The sequence below is a fragment of the Poeciliopsis prolifica genome, unplaced genomic scaffold (assembly GCF_027474105.1).
Source record: "Poeciliopsis prolifica strain line A6 unplaced genomic scaffold, Auburn_PproV2 SCAFFOLD010, whole genome shotgun sequence".
Classification (NCBI taxonomy): Eukaryota; Metazoa; Chordata; class Actinopteri; order Cyprinodontiformes; family Poeciliidae; genus Poeciliopsis; species Poeciliopsis prolifica.
Genome location: NW_026562385.1, coordinates 11,064,449 through 11,083,064, shown reverse-complemented (window position 1 = coordinate 11,083,064; position 18,616 = coordinate 11,064,449). Strand labels below are relative to the sequence as shown.

The 18,616-nt window shown below is 42.1% G+C and overlaps 2 protein-coding genes across 2 annotated transcripts; both read right to left on the bottom strand.

Annotated features, from left to right (window-relative positions):
- Positions 1–149: 149 nt before the first annotated feature.
- On the bottom strand, positions 150–2,229 carry trir (telomerase RNA component interacting RNase). Its single transcript, XM_055035582.1, has 3 exons — positions 1,081–2,229; positions 748–819; positions 150–542 (listed from the first exon to the last, which is right to left on the bottom strand). Exons 1-3 carry the CDS (start codon positions 1,345–1,347, stop codon positions 435–437), a joined length of 447 nt encoding a protein of 148 aa, XP_054891557.1. The 5' UTR covers positions 1,348–2,229; the 3' UTR covers positions 150–434.
- A 1,123-nt stretch (positions 2,230–3,352) lies between these two features.
- LOC129363439 (protein Hook homolog 2-like) lies at positions 3,353–18,224 on the bottom strand. Its single transcript, XM_055035570.1, has 22 exons — positions 18,012–18,224; positions 17,080–17,162; positions 16,224–16,296; positions 16,067–16,117; positions 14,346–14,478; positions 14,030–14,097; positions 13,631–13,696; positions 12,719–12,799; positions 11,114–11,280; positions 10,848–10,988; positions 10,170–10,371; positions 9,909–10,019; positions 9,068–9,155; positions 8,898–8,964; positions 8,541–8,678; positions 7,195–7,282; positions 6,660–6,694; positions 6,424–6,506; positions 6,217–6,320; positions 4,939–5,040; positions 4,765–4,836; positions 3,353–4,679 (listed from the first exon to the last, which is right to left on the bottom strand). The coding sequence occupies exons 1-22, from the start codon at positions 18,054–18,056 to the stop codon at positions 4,551–4,553; spliced, it is 2,127 nt and encodes a 708-aa protein (XP_054891545.1). The 5' UTR covers positions 18,057–18,224; the 3' UTR covers positions 3,353–4,550.
- Positions 18,225–18,616: the final 392 nt, after the last annotated feature.

Genomic DNA, 18,616 nt, shown 5'->3' with positions numbered 1-18,616 from the left:
ATTTAGTATTTTAAGCACAGTTAAATGTTTTAATTTTGCTTAATACAAAAATCAAATGTTATAAAAATCAATGGAAAAGTCTGGAATTGGGAAACCAAACTCGTTTGTTTATACAGAAACTCAGTGAAAATACCAAACAGCGACGCAAAAACAATTGAAGCTGGATTTAATTAAAACCATTGGTAGGCTCTGTAATCTGTTTAAGTTGTACATGGATTAACACAAATATGACATCTAAGGCATGAAAAATAATACCGAGATGAAAGAGTAACAAAAACAAAGGAAAAGACTTGAGTCAGCCAAAGCAGTTTCTTTTTCTTTCTTTAACGACAGTGAAGGTGACTTCAACTGGCAGTAAGAGGAGGTCAGTAAAGGTCGTTTCCCCTGGAGCTCCTCCTGGGTGGGTTTGTCTCCTAAAAGCGTCGTCGCTTCACCTATTTGACCAGCGGTCTGGTTTTATCGTCGTCGCTGCACTGGTGGGCTTTGTACTTTTTCACCTCAGCCATGTACTTTGACCAAGCATCACTCTTTCCTGCCTCAGCCTGTGTGGAGAAAGAAAAAGAAATAGTTTTGCTGACTGATTTTCAATAAACTCAAAAATTGCTGACATGAGGAATCCGCAGATGGTTTTATAGATGGGAAAATGTGAGGGTTAACTTTTTTTTTTTGTGCTATACAAAAGCAGCTGCATTTTAGATCTCCATTCTCCTTAGATTATGCCTCAGAAGCACAAGACATCACACTTACGTCTGCGTCCTGTTTCTGCTTCTTGGCAACCATTCCGGTCTTAAGGAACACACCGCCCCGGCGCTTCCCCACCTGGGTGAGGGGATAGAAGACTGACACCGTTACAGGGGTCCTTGCAGGTGGATTGCCAATGAAGGAAACTACACCAGAGCAGAGGGACTACATTTAGCCTCCTGCTGCACCACCAGTGAAGAGCAACCCTAACCTTTACTCAGCTAGCAATTTGAATATTGATACTGGTGTCTAATATATATATATATAAAAAAAATAAATATATATATTTGGGTGAGCTGAACTACTGCTATCTCGTCTTACAACTGCTAAACCCCTTACAAAGCTGGTCACAGGGAGGGCCTTCTTTTCCACTGAGGTCTGTCCTTGCTCGGTGGCTCTCGCTTCTCCACCTGTTCCCTGCGCCTCCTTTTTCCTCCGCTCCTCCTCCATCTTCTTCTTGAAAATCTCCATGAAGCTGCCGTCGTTGGCGAACGCGTTGGCCACCCCCGACGCCGCGGGGCTGCTGGAGGGGGACGCCGGGCTGGAGCCCCCGCTGCTGCTGCCGCCGCTGGTCTTGTGTTTGCCGGGCGCTCGCTTCGGATCCATGTCTCGCGCCCACAGTCCCGACGACTCAAAGCGAGCGGCGTTCACTGCTCCCCGAGGCTTTTGTTTGTTTAATCTAGATGCTCACAAGGCGGCTTGCCAACAACCACTCGGACCCCGCAAAGGAAGAAAAATAAATTCAGTGACTGAAAAATAAGCACAAATGTCCAAGTGAAACAGAAAGCGTCCGTCTTGTGGTCCACAAATGTTATAATTCGAGAGAGAAAAAAACAAAAGCAGACGCAGGCTAGCCTGCTAACGTGGCTAACATCCGTTTCTTGTAAGGCCTTTCGGTGAGAAACAAACTACCTTCCGCCGTCAGCTCCCCTCCCACAGGCGTCAACACGTTAGACGAAGTCTTCAAAGTGAAAGAAGCTTTAAATACCGATAAGAATAACGAGCAACTTCAAAGCTTTATCGTCGCTAACTTCTGCCACCCATTACCGTCGGTCGGCCATGTTTATTATGTTCCCCCCAACGGCGTTGTGTCTCTAGCGCCTCCTACTGTGTCGGTGTTACAAAACATTCTATGGTCGTTCGACAATACGACTCCAGGGGGCGCTGTTCAGACGCTGTGGGGAAATGCATTAAAAAAGAGACTAAGAATGTTTTTGTGGCTTTCTTTATCCCCCTATACATGAAAAAAAACGAGAAAAACATCCTGCTCCTCCAGCAATTGTTGAAATGAGATAAAGTTCCTTTTTATTTTTTATGTGAATTTCTGAGAAAATAACTCCATTCACCCTGCAGAAGAAGGTGTGATACAACTCCACATCCCAAATGCAGTGAATTGACACCGCAGGTAAAGATATGCAAAAAGCTTTTAAAAATAAAATACTGCATCTGAGTAGCATAGTGTCAAAATAAACAATGAAAGTATCCAATCTTTAATCTGAGTTTACTTCCTCTGCATGTCTGTACATCTCAACTTCAAAAGGATGTACAGTGACTTATTTCAATAGTTATTTCACAGATTTGTCAAAACTAAAGATTTATTTAAATCCAGGATTCGTCGCTACAGAGAGCAGAGTTGCTGCTTTGTGTTATCGATCATTATGATCTTTGGTGAGTCCATATGGAGACGTTCAGCTGCATGTGATCTGGTGCGATCGATAAACAATGCCCTCCCCGTAGTTCACTGGGCTGTTTTGACACTTGCACAAAGGATGTGAGAAGTTTGGATTATTCATCTTGACCTTTGCGATCGTGACTGAATTATCACAACGTTCCTAGAGAAGAGCCTAAGCTTCGGGAAAGTCAAAACTTTTACACATTTTGTTACGTTAAAAAAAAAAAAAAAAATCCTGGTTTCAATCTTTTATTTTTTTTTAAGTCAAATCCTGGGAAGAGTTGGGTATCTTTTTTTTTCAGGCCACCAATATAATAGTTTGTAAAACGTAATTTTTTTCTCAATGTAAATTACTACTAGTCTTTTGAAACCTCTACCACGTTTTCTGAAACCCACAGCATGATTCTGCCACCACCTGACTTGTGTGGCCCTCAGTGTTCATCGATGCCGTTTGTTCAGATATCCTCCAACAAAACTGAAAAGACAGTTAACACTTCTAAATATTAAAAATGACAAGTATGATGGTGTATTTGGGCCATTGTAAACGGGGAAAAAGAACAGAAACGTACAAGAGTACATTTCCAACTAAAAACTCAGAAACTGAGAATCTCTGCAATTTAACAGGTTGTTTTTTTTGTGGAAATATTTGAGATCCAAAAATAGAAAGTTTGCTGAAAAAAAGAATCCATTAAATTTTCAAGAAAAATTTGGGAAATTTAGTTTCAGTAATTAAAAGTTTTTGTTTAAAATTTCCACGTTTTTTCCAGAATATTTCCATCCAAGTGTTTTTCTCACACGTTTCCTGTGAGAAAAACACAGGAAACGTGTGTTTCCTTCCCCCTCTTCAATTACATTTGAAGGCCTGATGTCGTTTCCATGCACAGAAGTTTCTAGATGAACCTAAAAGAGTGAATGTAGAGAAACGAAAACGAATGTGACTTTCCTGTTTGGGTCCAGTTTATTTGATGTGCAGCAGTAGAACAGAACCACGGCTCGTGCCTCAGATCCCCGTCGCAGCACCGTGTCATCCAACAGACCGCAGTATGAAAACACAACCACGCCCCTTCACACCATGCTCCGGCTTCAAACCATAAATAACACAAAGGCGATGAACGCAGAAAAACGTGCACAGCAACATGACTGTGGCCTGAAGAGAAAACGGCACAAAGCGTCGATGGGGATCAAACAAGTTACAAGATCGCAGTTCTGATATGGGATGAGCAAAAACAAAACAAAACAAAAAAAAGTCTGGGTAAAGGTAAACAAATGCCAGATTTAGTGTTTGATCATGCCTTTTATCTGCCGCTCTCTTCCTGTCAGATTCTGGCGTTACGTCAAAGTTTCCTTCCATGAGGCGTCAGCAGCAGAAAATGGCCGAACGTCAGTAGTTTGATCATCCAGCTTTAACTGGGATTAACGTGACTCCAGCAGCGGGTAGCGGTGAGCGCCGTTAGGCTCCACCCACAACCATATACCCCGTTTCAACTTTTAGTGTGATGACAAAAAATAAAATAAAATAAAAAAATTAACAATATTGAGAAAAAAATAAAATAAATAAATCTTAACTTTGATGAGTAAAACAGAGAAGAGGTTGATCATCTTCATCGCTGATCTGCTCCACCAAGGAAACAGTTTTGATCCTGTACAAGGCACTAAACACATCCAGCTTCCTAACAATAAAAGTGCTTCAGTGTAAAGAGTTCTAAGAAGTTTGCGTTGCAGAAAAACATTTAGGTGAACACTAAACATTTCCCAACCACCCCTGACGACTCGGTTCCCTCCAGTGTTTACATTTTAGACGAAGACGCGAGACAACGCAACAAAAACAGTGTAGTGATTTTATACTATACGCCTTCTTTCACCGGAAATTTCCTATTAGTACCCTTCTCTATCACATTAAAATAATCCAAACTTGTACCATTTAACCTAATATAAAATAATAATAAAATAAGATTAAAACACAAGACTGAGTTGAAGAGGCTACAGGAGAAACAAGCCTGCTGGATGCTAATTACAGACAAACGCAATACTCTCCTGTGGTTGAGCCAGCAGGGGGCAGCAGCAACACAAGAGACGGAGGGAAATATGTGCAGCGGCCCAAGTGAAGGCATCAAGGTCGAGGTGGTCCGGTCCCGTCTCATCTGGGCTGGAGGCGGACCAGGCCGCGCCGGGCGTTGGTGGACTGTCTCTGCTGGGCCAGGAAGGACATGGCCTGGTTTCCGGGTCCCAGCCGCTCGCCCGACACCTGCTGGTGCAACGCCATGCCCTGCGGAGGAAACGGCGGGAGTCAAGCGAAACGCAGAGCTGGAAAAAAAAAAAAAAAAAAACGTGCGTCGCTTCCTTGTACTGACCATGTTGTACCAGGCGCTGATGATGAGCTTCTCCTCCTGGCTGTGTCTGGCTCGGCTCCGTTCGTAGTCGTGCTGGAGGAGAGACGAACCGGCGCTTTTTAGTGACACTTTGAAAAAAAACAAAAAAAAAAAAATGGACGGAGGTCGCCAGCCGACGCTCTTTATGTGTCTCACCTCCAGATGCTGGAGTTTGTTTTCCTTCTCCGTCAGCTGGTTTCTCAGAGACTGGACGTCGGGAGTTGGAGCCGGCTGCTTGGGATCCAGCGTTTTGATCACCTGCACACAGAAGACATCCTCCTCGTGATGCCTTTTTGTCGCCCCGGAAACGCTTAGTCTAGTTTTTCTACTTTGACTTTGGTCAAACTAGAAAAAACCCCCCCAAAAATCATGCATTCCTCCACTTCAAAATGACATTTCAATTTTGTGGTGGCGCCATAAAAAAGATGAGGTAACGTTTTACAGTTAGACAGCAACTAGTGGTTAAAGGGATCGACAACTAGTTGAACATGATGGCCAAAATATGATGAGATATTCTCATTGAAAGTTATTAAACATAAAAACTAGCGGAGCACCGATTGCTGTTCTCTGGCCGATCACTGATTACCAATCTTCAAAAAGCCAGACCCACCGATTCCGATTTTGGTCGATACCAATTTTTTCGTCACTAAATGTAGCAAGAAAGTTGCTGAGTTGGCAACTATTGGTAACCGCAAATATGGAGACATGACCTGGTGTCTGAGTCCGTTAGTCAAACGTCTCTCACTGCAGAGCAGAAGAGGAGAGTGGTTCATTTCTAGACCTTTGCAAGGTGAAGAGATTGTTTTTATATGAAAGTACTGGTCCATCATTGATCTCCCAAAATTAAGAAAATCGGCAACCAACAAATCGGTTCACCGATAGCAAAATCTCATAACTTCAAAATTGTTCGCCGTGATTATATTTTTCACCTGCAAGGGGTCGCCAGACAGAGGATGTTGTTATACCAAAAGTTTGATTAAACTTGAATAAAAAGTATCGATATTTACTTTGTGCAGGAGAAATACCAAAACTCATTTCTGATTCTCCAACAAAAATGACTTTGGCTTCACCTCCAGTCTGAGCAACACATAAAATCTTTCTATCAGTTTGAGCTCGTCTTCACTTTCCTTCATCGCTCCTGCACTGGTGCTCAAACTGAAAGGCTTGAATGTTGCTCAAAGCGCAAAAAATCCTTTTCTGATGGAGCTGTAGTATAAGTCCGCTACTGTACACATTTTGTTTACATGCAAGAAGTATTTTTAAAATAAATCTGTAATAAATGTTCCTCAAATAAAGTCTGACATCATGGGTCCCTTTAAGAAGACTGCTTTGTTTTGCAAATATCTAGCAAATGTCTTCTCAATTGAAGCTAGAAATGACGGCTTTAACAAGCCGTGTTGATGAGGAGAGTGTGTTCCCTTGACGAGGACTGACCGTTCTGGCTTTCTCCATGTAGCGTTTGTATCTGTGCTCCATCTGTTTCATGTCCTGGTCCTTCTTCCGAAGGATCTCCTGGAGTTCATCTATCTTCTTGGCCACTGAGAAAAACAGGCGCGTTCAGAACTCCACAGCATGAACCAATAAGCCAGGGGAGTCGGGGAGAGGAGAGGGGTAAAAAAAAAAAAAAACACCGGATCTTACTGTTGCTATCCGCTTTGGGCTCAAGGTCGTCGATGACCTCCCGTTTCTTCCGGAGGTCAGAGTGAGCTTCGTTCAGCTTCTCCCTGAAACGAAGGAGTCACTTTAGACGAATCCCATCGGTGGTAAACCAGCGTCAAGCAAAAGCTAATGGAATGTGAACGGGCTATAGCGCTTTCACACAGCGCTACAGTGCTACATTAACACTGTATTGAAAGAAGCGGCGGCGAGTGACTTACAAATGCTCCTCCAGCTTTTTCTTCAACAAAGATGACTTTGGTTCAATAAGAGGAGGAGAAAAAAACAAAACGTTAACGTAAGACTCGCGCTATGTGAGGGATGAAAACGTGAAACGTGTAAGAAGAGAGAGTCAAGCTGTTGCAGAGTGAAATCATGGGCCTCTTGGACGGGCCGTACTTACGATGGCCTGATTTTGGCAGATGTGGGACGGGGGGAGAGGGGACAGAAGTGGAGAGAGACAAACAGAGAGGGGCAAGGCGTTAGCACTGAATCACCACAGCAAACATGGGTTAAAGTCCCACACAACAGGTCCCACAAGGAGAGCAAACTCTGCAGTCCTCCAAGGCCACGTGGTGTTTCTAGCTAAACTCTCAATGATCCATGCAAAAAGGATTCGTTTTCTTTTTCTGTTTTCAGTCATGACAAATTGACTAGGCCGTATAAAGAGTCAGCATTCCATCGGCCTGATTGTGGACAGTATGCTGAGTAACGGCAAACAGCAACAGAGCCGGAGAGGCAGATTATTCCACTCACGTCATCGTGTTTGCAGTCCTGCTGCTGGAGCGCTTTCTGGAGCTCCTCCACCTGAGAACGCAGCTCTGAAATCTGCTGCTGGTTCAACCTGGACATGGACAACAGGGAGGAAGGAAGATTTTAATGTGGATTTGATGAAAAAAGTATTATGAGTCTGAAATGACAACCGACTCTACAACGCCATCACCTTTTTTAAGAACCATCATTTTATTTGTTGACTGATTTGTGTTAGCAATGCTCTCCACTGCTTCTGCTGCTAACTAAAAAGTTAACTGAGCTAACCTTACAGAAGTAATCGCAAACAATAGCTATGCTAAAACACCTCCATGGTATTTAGCTAAAGTGCTACATTAACACAGTATTTAGTGGAAGCTAATGCTGAGGCTAAAGCACTATTTCAACAGCAAAAGCTACTGGAATGTGAACGGGCTATAGCGCTTTCACACAGCGCTACATTAACACTGTATTAAAAGAAGCTAATGCTAAAGCACCAAACAACATGGCATTTAGAAGAAGCTAATGCTAAAGCACTACATCAATGTGGCATATAGCAGTTTACAACTTGTTCTCTTGTCTGTTTTATTTCCTTCATGTATCTTTCTTGTTTGAAATAAAGTTAAGAAACAGAACTGTTGTCTCAGAAAAAATATTGCTAAAAAACTGAAAATATTTAAGTCAAATGTAACTTTCTGTTTAGATTAAACCTTTTTCCCCAACAGTTCACTGAGTGAACTTTCTAAAATCAGCTGTCGAGGATTCTTTTGACAATGTAACGGTCCTTTACAGAACTGAGCATTTAACATATTTCATTGTCCTCTTTTGAAAAAAGATCCTCAAATCAACTTTGTTTAAATTATCGAGTAATTCCACTGTGGGTTAAAGATGTTTCAAGTGGAACTTTGTGCATCTGCTATGAGCACCTGTCGTCCATTCAGCGCTCCGTCTTACTGAGCATGCTCACTCCACTCCTCTCCTCTCGTTACTGTTGCTGGGGATGCTTCCCACACCCTCCGCCTGGTGTTGCATTGGACACGCACACACACACAGTCCACCCACATGTCCACATGCCCACAGGCATGTAAACACACACACTCTTGCACGTTAACACACACGCTGTAGGGACAATCTGGCTTTCTGCTGCCTGTCCTCCAGCCCAGCCCACACAGCTCCGCTCCACACGCAGTCCAGAGGGCGAGTTGACATTTAGGCAGATAGCACTCCTTCCCTCAGCCAAATCAACAGTTTAATACCCGGGAACGCACAATATGGTGGCCCCCGCTGGGGGAACACTTATCCAACACTGCTGAGCGAAAAAACATTTAATGAATTCATGAACAAACTCCTACCTGTTCTGGGTTTCCAGGGTGTTCTTGCTGCGCTGCGCCTCTTCCAGCTCGGTTTGGGCCTCCACTAGTTTCTGTCGGTAGGTCTCCTCCTGAGTGCACAGCGTCTTGTTCTCGCTCTGCAGGCGGACGACCGTTTCCCTGCCGAAGGCAGAAAATGGGGGGGAAAACAGAAAGGTAGAATTAGGGGCAGGAACGGGAGACAGACCGACCGGGGAACAATGGGACTGACTGAGGAGGCTTTTATGTGACGCCATGTGTTACCGATCCACTGGCCAGCTGAGCGTTCAGCTTCCAAAAATAAAACTCCACAATGAACACAGCACCAATAAGCTCTGGTACATGGACACATGGACGTACTTTAGCTCAGCGGGCATGATCTCTGCAGCAAGGTTTCCCACCATCACATCACCGTCAGACAAGTCTCCTACAGAGAGAAAGAAAGACATAAGAACTAGTTTTACTAAACGCCATCGTGTTTCAGTGCGTTACCAACCAATCAATAAAAATATTCGGGATGATTTTCCCACCTGTTCCGCTCAGGCAGCCCTGCTGGACCTGCACACACCGCAACTCGTCGTTTGCTTCCCGAAGCGAATCTCTTTCTGAAATCAGACGCTGCAGAAGAGAAAAGGTCGCTAGAAACACGCTGTCCACAATATTCCAAGTTCTGATTCGATGAACTTTGTTTTTTACCCATGTTTTGTTTTGTTACATCAGCAAACAATGCATTTTACACAAAGGATGCGTAATAAATCTTCAATGTCAGTACTGGCTGATTTTTTTAAACATCTGGGTATAGGTCCGATAACTAAGACTTGGTCAATATCTCAATAAATTTCTATTTGCATGATTTATTGTTTTCCTTTTTTCTCTCTTTCTACAAAAACTGAATAACTAAAGTCTTCAGTATGGTGCTTTGGTCACAATTAGCCCTAACTAGACATAAGTCATTTGATCTGTTTTTTTTTTTTTTTTGGATATTTAAAATGTTTTCCAGTTCCAGTGTTGAATGTTCACTAGAATTTAAAGATGATTCATCTTTGAGAATTAGTTTGCTTTGTTTAATATTACTCGGAGATGGTGTCAAAACAACAATGTTATCGTTAATTGCAATAACGACTTGGTTAATTTATCGTACACCTAAATTTGTTACCGTTACAAACCTATGAATATTGGATATTCATTTTCATAAAACAAACTTTATGTAACAGACCGCCGTCAGATCTGTTGGTGTTACAGACTTTTCTAGAAGCGACAGATCAGGTGGGAGTCTGCAGCACAATATCTGCCTGGCAACAGTCTCAGCAGCAGAGAAGTGCTGATCCACACAACATTTTCCAAATGTGCCGGCGAGGAGCAACAACTCACTTCTTTCTCCTTCAGCAGTGCGTCATACTTGTCATAAAGATTCTTGTACTCAAACTGCCACTTCTCAGCCTTCATGGCCTCTGCCGTGTGCCTGGTGTGAAGCTCATGAGCCTGGAAAAAAAAATAGATAAATACACACACACAGAAAAAAATAAAATCAGAAAGCACAGTCTGCGAGAAGCGCTCCAGGAAAACAGCAAATCTCTCCAAGCCAGATTCAGTTTATCATCGCTCAGATGGCGAACAGATGAAGCGGCGTGCCTGTCTCTTGTAGGTGTCCAGCTGACCGCGGACGGCGTTGGCCCGCCGCAGCTCCTCCTCCAGCTCGCAGGTGCGCTGCATGTACACGGTGTTGCGCTCCTCCAGGAGGCGCACCTGTCTGCGCAGGTCGCCCAGATCCTCCAGCTTCCTCTTGTACGTCTCCACCAGCGCTTCGAGCTGGTTCACCCGGTCGGACGAGTGTCTGAGGGGGCAGCAGAGGGACGGGGGGTTGTGGGTAGCAGCTAATCACGCGTTGGGGAAAGTCATTTATCGCTGAACATGAATAACAAACGCCTTCAATTAAGAAAGGTGGCGTGAGTTTTGTGTTCAGATCTGTGTCACCTTAATATATTTATCTGGACAATAAATTGTCTCAGAAGTTATCGCGATAAACAATAATATTGTTGAATTTAGTATTTTTGTTTTAAATCAAAGCAATCATTTGATAATAACTGGAACATTGATCGATATATTCAAAGTGTATTTGCCTGATGATAGCGTTTGACAGAATGACATTTTTATTGACTGTATCATGTTGTTATGATGTAAAGCATAACAAAGTGCTATACAAAAAAAAAACACAACTTGACTTTGTTGTGTCATGTGCTACTCTAAAGCACATGTACAGTTATGTTGATCATATTTTGATAGTAGAGAACCACTAAAGCGTCCGGCCACCTGAGGATGTCCATCTCGTCTTTAAGTGCCTGGGCTTCGTGCGCCAGACTCGTCAGCTCCTCGTTCCTCTGCTGCAGGTCGACCACCTCGCGCTCCAGCACATCTGCACGAACGCGCAGGTCGTCTCTGCTGTTCTCCAGCCTGAGACGCGCGGCGATTCATGTGGGTGAGAAACAAGACGACACTCGAGTCTAGCATCAAAACATCTCACATGTGGGTATAAAAAACTACTAGTTTTCACAAAAATCTTCTCGGCGTGGGCCAACCTGTAGTTCTCCTCCTGAAGCTGCTCCATCTGACTCTGCAGCAGCAGCAGCTTCTTGCCCGTGATGGCGGTGGTCGCGGCATCCAGAGAGTCGCTGCGGCTAAGCCTCTCCCTCAGGGAGCGGACCTCCGCCTGGAGGGTCGACCTCTCCTCCACGCCCAGCGACAGCTGCCGGAGAGCAGAGAAACTTGATGCAAAACATTGCAAACACACATCGAGAGATTTCGTGGGGTAAAGAAAATAATGGTGTTTCGACTGGAGATACACTGATCAGATATAAATATCTGCATCGGTCACAATATTGAAAAAAATTATGCTAGATTGGTGACACTGTGCCTGACCCATGAGGGCAAATCTATTCAGTTTAATTCTATGTTTTGTTCTCTGAGCGACGTTGTGCTTTATATTTATGTTACGTTACTTTTAGAACTCCTAATTGTACTGTCTGAACTATTTAAATAAGGTTTGCTGCAGTTTATTTTGACGTGTTTGATGAAACCTTTTGTTTTTCTCGATTTAAAGGAAAACAAAAGGTTTTGTTCAAGCTTGTGAAGTCATTTGTATGTACACACACACACACACACACACACACACACACACACACACACACACACACACACACACACACACACACACACACACACACACACACACACACACACACACACAGCAGATATCAATACAGAGATCCAAAAGTAGATCGGTGCATTCCTGGTTTTGACTACATAAAAGACAATGAAAGTAAAGAACAAAAATCCTCAAGGCAAAATATTCCCAAGTGTGTGAATGGGAAGAAATTTGTTCAATTTCAAGCAGATTTACTTAGAGAAAACCTAGGAGATAACAATAGAAACTCACCACGCTTTAGTGCAAAGAACGTCTTTAAAACACAAGCTTCTCTGTCACTTCACATGCTCCGTCGTCACTGCGGCTCAGTCAGCTGATGTTCAATATTCCCTCACAGTGCTCCACTTATCCCTTACCCCAGGTTTTAAACCAGATCCTCATGCTAAGATTAGATATGACAAGAATGCTTATACTGGAACTGCTGCTGTATTTTTTAAGTTGGAAACAACTCCACCAGTTTTGATCTTTTAACTATCAGAAAAAAAACAAGTGGAAACTTTTCAAACGGGACGCATTTTCCAGGCAGCATAAGCCCGCGCTGAACTTTTTCGGACAGATTGTGTGTTTGCAGCGCCGGGCCAGAGACAGCAAATAGCTCCTAAAACAACACCGCTGACTAATTCCCAACGTGTGGGCCGAGCAAGTAAACAAACAGGTGGGCCGAGAGCAAGCACAAATTATTGTTGGCTATCGATCCATCCCAAGGCAATGTGTCAGTTTCATCTAGATGTTATGCAACTGCTGACAAGAAAGTGTGTTAAAGGGGAAAGAGGGAAAAAAAAGTCACAAATAAGCAGAGAGAAAGATAATATTCTGCAGGGTAACCAATAGAAGCCAAAGTGAAAAAAGTTCTGATGATCTCTGGCGGAGAACAGTATGTTGATGCAGAGAAGAGCTTCGTAAAAAAAAACAGATTCTGACTTTAATAGCGATGGAAATGTTTGCTAAAAAGCACGTGAACTCCGTCTAGCTGACTGACCTGATGCTCAAGGTCTTTGCAGCGCTGCGTCAGGTCCTCCTTCTCGCCCGCTTCCTCGCTCAGAAAGTAGTACTTCCTGGACTGAAACAGTGCAGAGAAGAGACGTCACATCAGAGAATCGGAGGGGAGATCGGCACGGCAGAGGAGCAATGCATGCGCTCACAGTTTCACACGCTACCACAAACTTCCCTGCATTGAGAGCGCAACACAATGAGCGTAACTGTGAGGTCTGATAGTTTGAAAAGCTCTTCTTCAACTGCAATTTATTCTTTTTTTTTTTTCTTTAATTTACCGCATCCAGCACAAGTGTTCAATGCAAACGGAGACATTTTATTTGTAATCGGATTAAAACTACGATCAGAAGTTATTTTCCTACAATAGAAAACGTAAAGAACAACAAAAAGTATTCGTGTTTTCATAACCGAAGTTTAACAACGAGTAAAACCAGAGGCTTTTACTGAGAAGCCGTAAATAGTAAAGCCAAATCAGCCTTTATTGAATTTAGTAAGTTTGGCTGAATATGGCACCAAGTCTGTCACAATCACAAAGTTTGCTGGACCATAAATTGTGCAGAACTTATTGCACTAAACAACATTGTTGCTTCGAGATCATTTTTACCTTTATAATAGTAATAATGCCAATAAAATGCAAGAACACATTCTCAATCATCAATACACTTTACATTCTAAAGAACATTTAAACACTGGAACTGGAAGACAATTTAAATATCCAAAAATAAATGAAGAAAACAACAGAAACAGCAAATGATCACACGTTTTGTTTTTCTTGATTTCAGTTTCTTGATTAATTGATTTATTGTTTATTGCGACAGGCCTATATGGCATCTCACAAACATAAATACAGATGATCCTCTGCTTCATAATTTTCCCGTACTAACTTTGTGATATTTACCTGGTAGTCAAAGTCTCCATACGTCTCTGGACTTCCTGGTTCAGATGACGGTTCCTTCGCTAAAAGCTGAAACCAGGCAGCAGAAAATGAGCTCAAGTTGACAGATAAAAACTGACAAGAAGCGCATTGGCAGATGCAGGTTTGCTCAGCTTTATTAATATCTTTGATTTGAAGGCAATCTTCCTAAGCTCAATATTAATCAACTCCTTCAGTGTTGGCCCTCAAAAGCACCAAATCTATTCTTAGAACTGCACAAAGCAGGATTTGGGAGGAATTATTTCAGTCTAAATGTTCATGCGTATGAATTAGACCCATGACTAACATCTGGATTAAAGCAAAAAAAAACATAAAAAACAAAGAGAGAGAGTAAGGAGAGGATAAGTCGGGGAGCTCACTCACCTCCTGAATGGCTGTCATCACAACATGCTGGACAGATTCCTCAAGTGTCATAATCTGCTGGATTTGCTCTGTTTGGGAAATGATGACAACAAAAGCTGTTGATGTGCAGCCAGACGCAGATTAACGCAAATAATCTTTTCTAAAACGAAACCAGTTCAGGTTCATTGAACCGACGGCTCAAACATTAGTGTTTTAAAAGTTTATCCTGGTAAATGGGGAACAAAGCATCGGTCGTGTGTTTGAGAGTTAAAATAACCTTGTGGATCATTTCTCACAGGTTGATGCGTGGATTTTATTTATTTATTTAATTTTTTACCTTGTTTCTTTTCGCAGCTGACGGCACAGCCCAACACGAGCTGCAGCAGCTTGCCCAGCTCCGTCACATCTCCCAGCTCGCCTATGAGGTTCACGTCTGGTAAATGCTCGTCGGACACCTGCTGACCGAGCACCTGGCCGCGACACGGGAAGGTCAAAGGTCACATGTCCAAGCACAGTCACGAACCAAACAGAACTAGAGAAGCAAGGGCGCAGCTCAAAGAATCAGAACATTGTCAAAAAAAAAAATTTTTTTTTTGTTTTGCAGTATTTCAATTTGAAAAAATGGCTCACAGCTAACAATAATGATAAAATTGCTGTCTATATCGAAGTCAAACAAATTTGACTTTATAATTCAAGCTTTGAAATTGGGCCTCTGTCTCTTTAAGAAACTCCACCTTCAGTAAGTCATCCCAAAATGGCTCCTCTATTAACTAACCACGTTTTTACCAACATTGCACTGAGAAGCAGCTCCTATAACAAGTTCAGTAGATCTGCAGTTCCACCAGGTGTTTGCTAATTGCTGCTGACTAGTCTGAAGGAGCTGAGCAGGGCTCGGTGAGGCAGAAGCTTAGAAAATTAAGTTCCAAGGAGGTGTGATTTTAATCACATAGTCTAAAGTCATCACCTCTGCGTCTCGGGTTTCACTCGACTCCATGTCAAACGAATCAAGTGGAACCACAGCACAAGTTATGTGTAGTGTTGGTCAGTAATACACTGAAGTTGTTGGTTGCAACAACATGTGAAAAAGCAAGACATTCTGCAAGTTGCTGTTTTATCATTAGATTTCCTTTGAGGTTTCAGTATTATGTCCTTTTTAGCCACATAGTGCTGTTTTATTGCGTAATCAAGTAACTAAGTTACCTTAAATTATTATAAAAATGCTACTTATGTATCAAAGATGACTTAATAGAAATTTAACTTCTTAATTTCACACCTTGAAATTGGGCTTCTGTCGCTTTAAGAAGCTCCTGCTCTTTCTGAAACTCTGCCTTCAGGAAGTTGTCACAACATGGCTCCAGTATTAACCCTTTAACGGTTTTATGAGTGTTGCACTGAGAAGCAGCTCATGTAATGAGCTCAGTTGATGTTCAGGTCCACCAGGTGTTTGCTAATTGCTGCTGGCTAGTCTGAAGGAGCTGAGCAGGGCTCGGTGAGGCAGAAGTTTAGAAAATTAAGTTCCAAGGAGGTGGGGCTCGGTCCACCAAAGAGTTTTGCACAGCTAAATGGTTGCCATGGAGATTAAAGGATTCCTCAAACATGCATGAAATAATCAAAGCAACACTTCAAGGATGTTTTTGATGAGGGAATAACAATGTAACATTTAAAGCTCAAAAACGTATGTTTCACATAGCACTACTACCCCTTGAAAGTGTGAAAAAAAATGTGTGATTTTAATTGTGTTTGTAATTTAACAAAATCACCACAATTGCGAAATTGTGATTCCTTTTTCAGTATTAGTGGAATATCGACAAGGTTTTGAGCACATTTGTAATGGAGCTCAACTGGCCAGCAAACCTTCCTAAACCTTTGATTAATGTACAGAAGATGAGAAACAACAAAGCCAAAAAAATAACCAAAAATAAACATTTCAAATATCAATTTGTCTGGAATGATTATAAACAATATGAGCTTCCTGTTTGGAATTAAATCACTGAACCAGATTAACTTTTGACGATCCTCTGATTCATTGAGAGGAACCAATGAAAAAAAACGTCTTACATCATGGTAATACTCCAGCATGCTTTTCAGGACCTTCTTCAAGTTGCTGACCTAGAAAAACAGAAAGAGGAGTTGGAACTGTGATTTTTAATTTTTTTTAGGTTTAGTCAAACACAAAAAAAACAAAAGAGACGTTCTGCTGTTCTTCAAACGTTACTTTAAGGCGCCAGTTGGCCTCGCTCTCCTCCTTGATCCTGCCAAGCCACGTCTCATTAAACCAGGAGGGGTCTCTGTTAATGAGAACGCAGAGCTGCAGTCACAATACATCTCTCTGGACATCATAATCCACAGGAAGCAGCAGCAGTAACACAGACTTTGTCCTTTTAAACGCAGTAGCATTCGAGTCAAGATGCGCATTGAAGTTACATGGGGATAATGGGAAGGGGAGAAAAAAGGTCAGTGTCCTGAAGCGGAACAACACGGTGATGTTAGAACATTTTTAAGCAAGCTGCTCGGACACAGACCCAAAAAAGAAAAACTTTTCCTACAAGCCGATCAAAAATAAAAAAAACCTTTTTCACAAATGCATATGTGATTGTAGGAGGCCAATCCAAAAGCAGGAAGTGGACTATAATGTACTGTACTTACCCAGGGCATTCTGGGTAAGTACAACCAAAACAAACGCAATATTCTTGTTGTCTTTTACCAACATATGGTAAAAGGCACACATATGATAGTCATTAACAACATTCTGATAAAGTTCTGATTGGATAGTTGACCTTTTATGAGAAATGGTTTACTTAGAATGTTTGGTTTTCTGGTTTTGGTCCAACCTAATTAAAGCTTATTCCATAAATCTAGAGGGAACCTGAATATGTGAACTCCTAATTGTTCCTAACATCTAACTTTTGATTTCAGCGAAAGCTGAAGAATTCAGAGATGGTCTTCCATTTATACAGATGAAGAGAGGATGTAAACTTCTCAGCAGAACTGTAAATTAGTTGTTTATTTGATTTAAGTCCTTCCTTTTCACAAATCAGAAGAGCAGAATTCTGTAAATATGCAATGCTTACATTCTGTAGAGTACGTGAGCAATGGCCACTCCACTCGTTAGATTGTGCTTGTTGTCACATGACGGGACCTGAAATGTCTGCAACTGAGAATAAAAACATAAAAATGTTGACATGAGTCACTATACATAAACTTAACCATACTGCTGCACACCAGGTGCTTTCAAATTACTACCAAGACATTTGGTTCCTACAAAATATAAACCAAATCAAACTGTATATGTTGTTTCAAATACAAAGTTTGAAACAAAATTTAGCCAGAAATCATCAGAATAAAAAACAATCAAGTATTTTAATCTTTGGGCACATTTTAGTTCTTTATAACAAAAAGAAAAAAAAACATAAAAAAGATTAGTTTGCAAAAGCACAAAGATGTATGAATTTCAAATCCCCAAATGTATTTCTCTTTAAAGCTTATATATATCTAATTTCATATTAGAACTTCAGTCTGCAACAGAGGCTCAACAAAACAGCAGTTCTTAATGAAAGTGACTCAAACCAGTTCCTTCACATTCATCTTAACTTTAAAACACTTATGATGGACTGCAGACCTGTTACTGATACCAACTTGTGCTCAGCGTGTCACTTTACTTTTTGGGGAAGAGCCAAACAAGTGGGTTTTCTCTGAGCTGCAAAGGAGAGTTAGCATGTAGGAGGCTCGCGTCAAGCCGTTTGAGTTCGTTGGTTCAGCAGCTAACTTTGCTTTGATAAGCAGACCAACAAGACCGTGTTGCTCAATTTGTTTACAGCTTGTTAGCTTGACTGAAGAGCTACTAACACCGTTTCCAAGAACTAGTTACTGCTTGTATGTTATCGCAGAGAGTTAAACAGAACGTTCTGTTTCGCCTCAGGAATGTATTTAGGTGTATTTGCCGAACACCTGCCGTCACCTGTTAGCCCCCGGGGCAGGTTAGCCTCGCTAACTTCAGACTTACCCAGGTCAGCAGCGAGTCGCACAGCTTTGCTTTATCCAGACTCATGCTGCCGAGTGGCGTGAAGCGACACGCCGACTGGACCCTCGCCGGTTCTGTTGCTCAGGAGTTTGTTTCTCCGGTCCTGACACCTTTTCACGTCAGGCCTCCAAGCGCTGCCTCCCGTCCGCTTCGCGTTTCGCTCCCTCCCTCTGTTATCCCCGCGAGCTTCCGTATGAGGACCGTTCCCATGGAAACGGCTGGTGCTACGGGGTCACCGTGTCTGGTCACAGTGGAGGATGGCAGTTGGAGAGTAATGGCGTCGGTTCAGTCAGGTTTGAACGCACTAGAAAATGAGGCAGATTTAAACGTTATCGTGTCTTATTTTTACCTGCGTGTTTACAGTTTAAAATGGTATTCATACCCCTCAACCTTCCTACATTTTTGTCTTAGTTTACAACCAGAGGTCGGTAATAACTTATTACATTTACTTTAGTAAAAGCAGTTTTACTGTATAATATTGATACTCTTGAGTAAAATTACTGGCTACTTTACCAAATCAAATTTAGGCCCCTAAATACTTAAATAAAATGTAATACACGTTTAGAGTAATACAATCCACTCCAGCA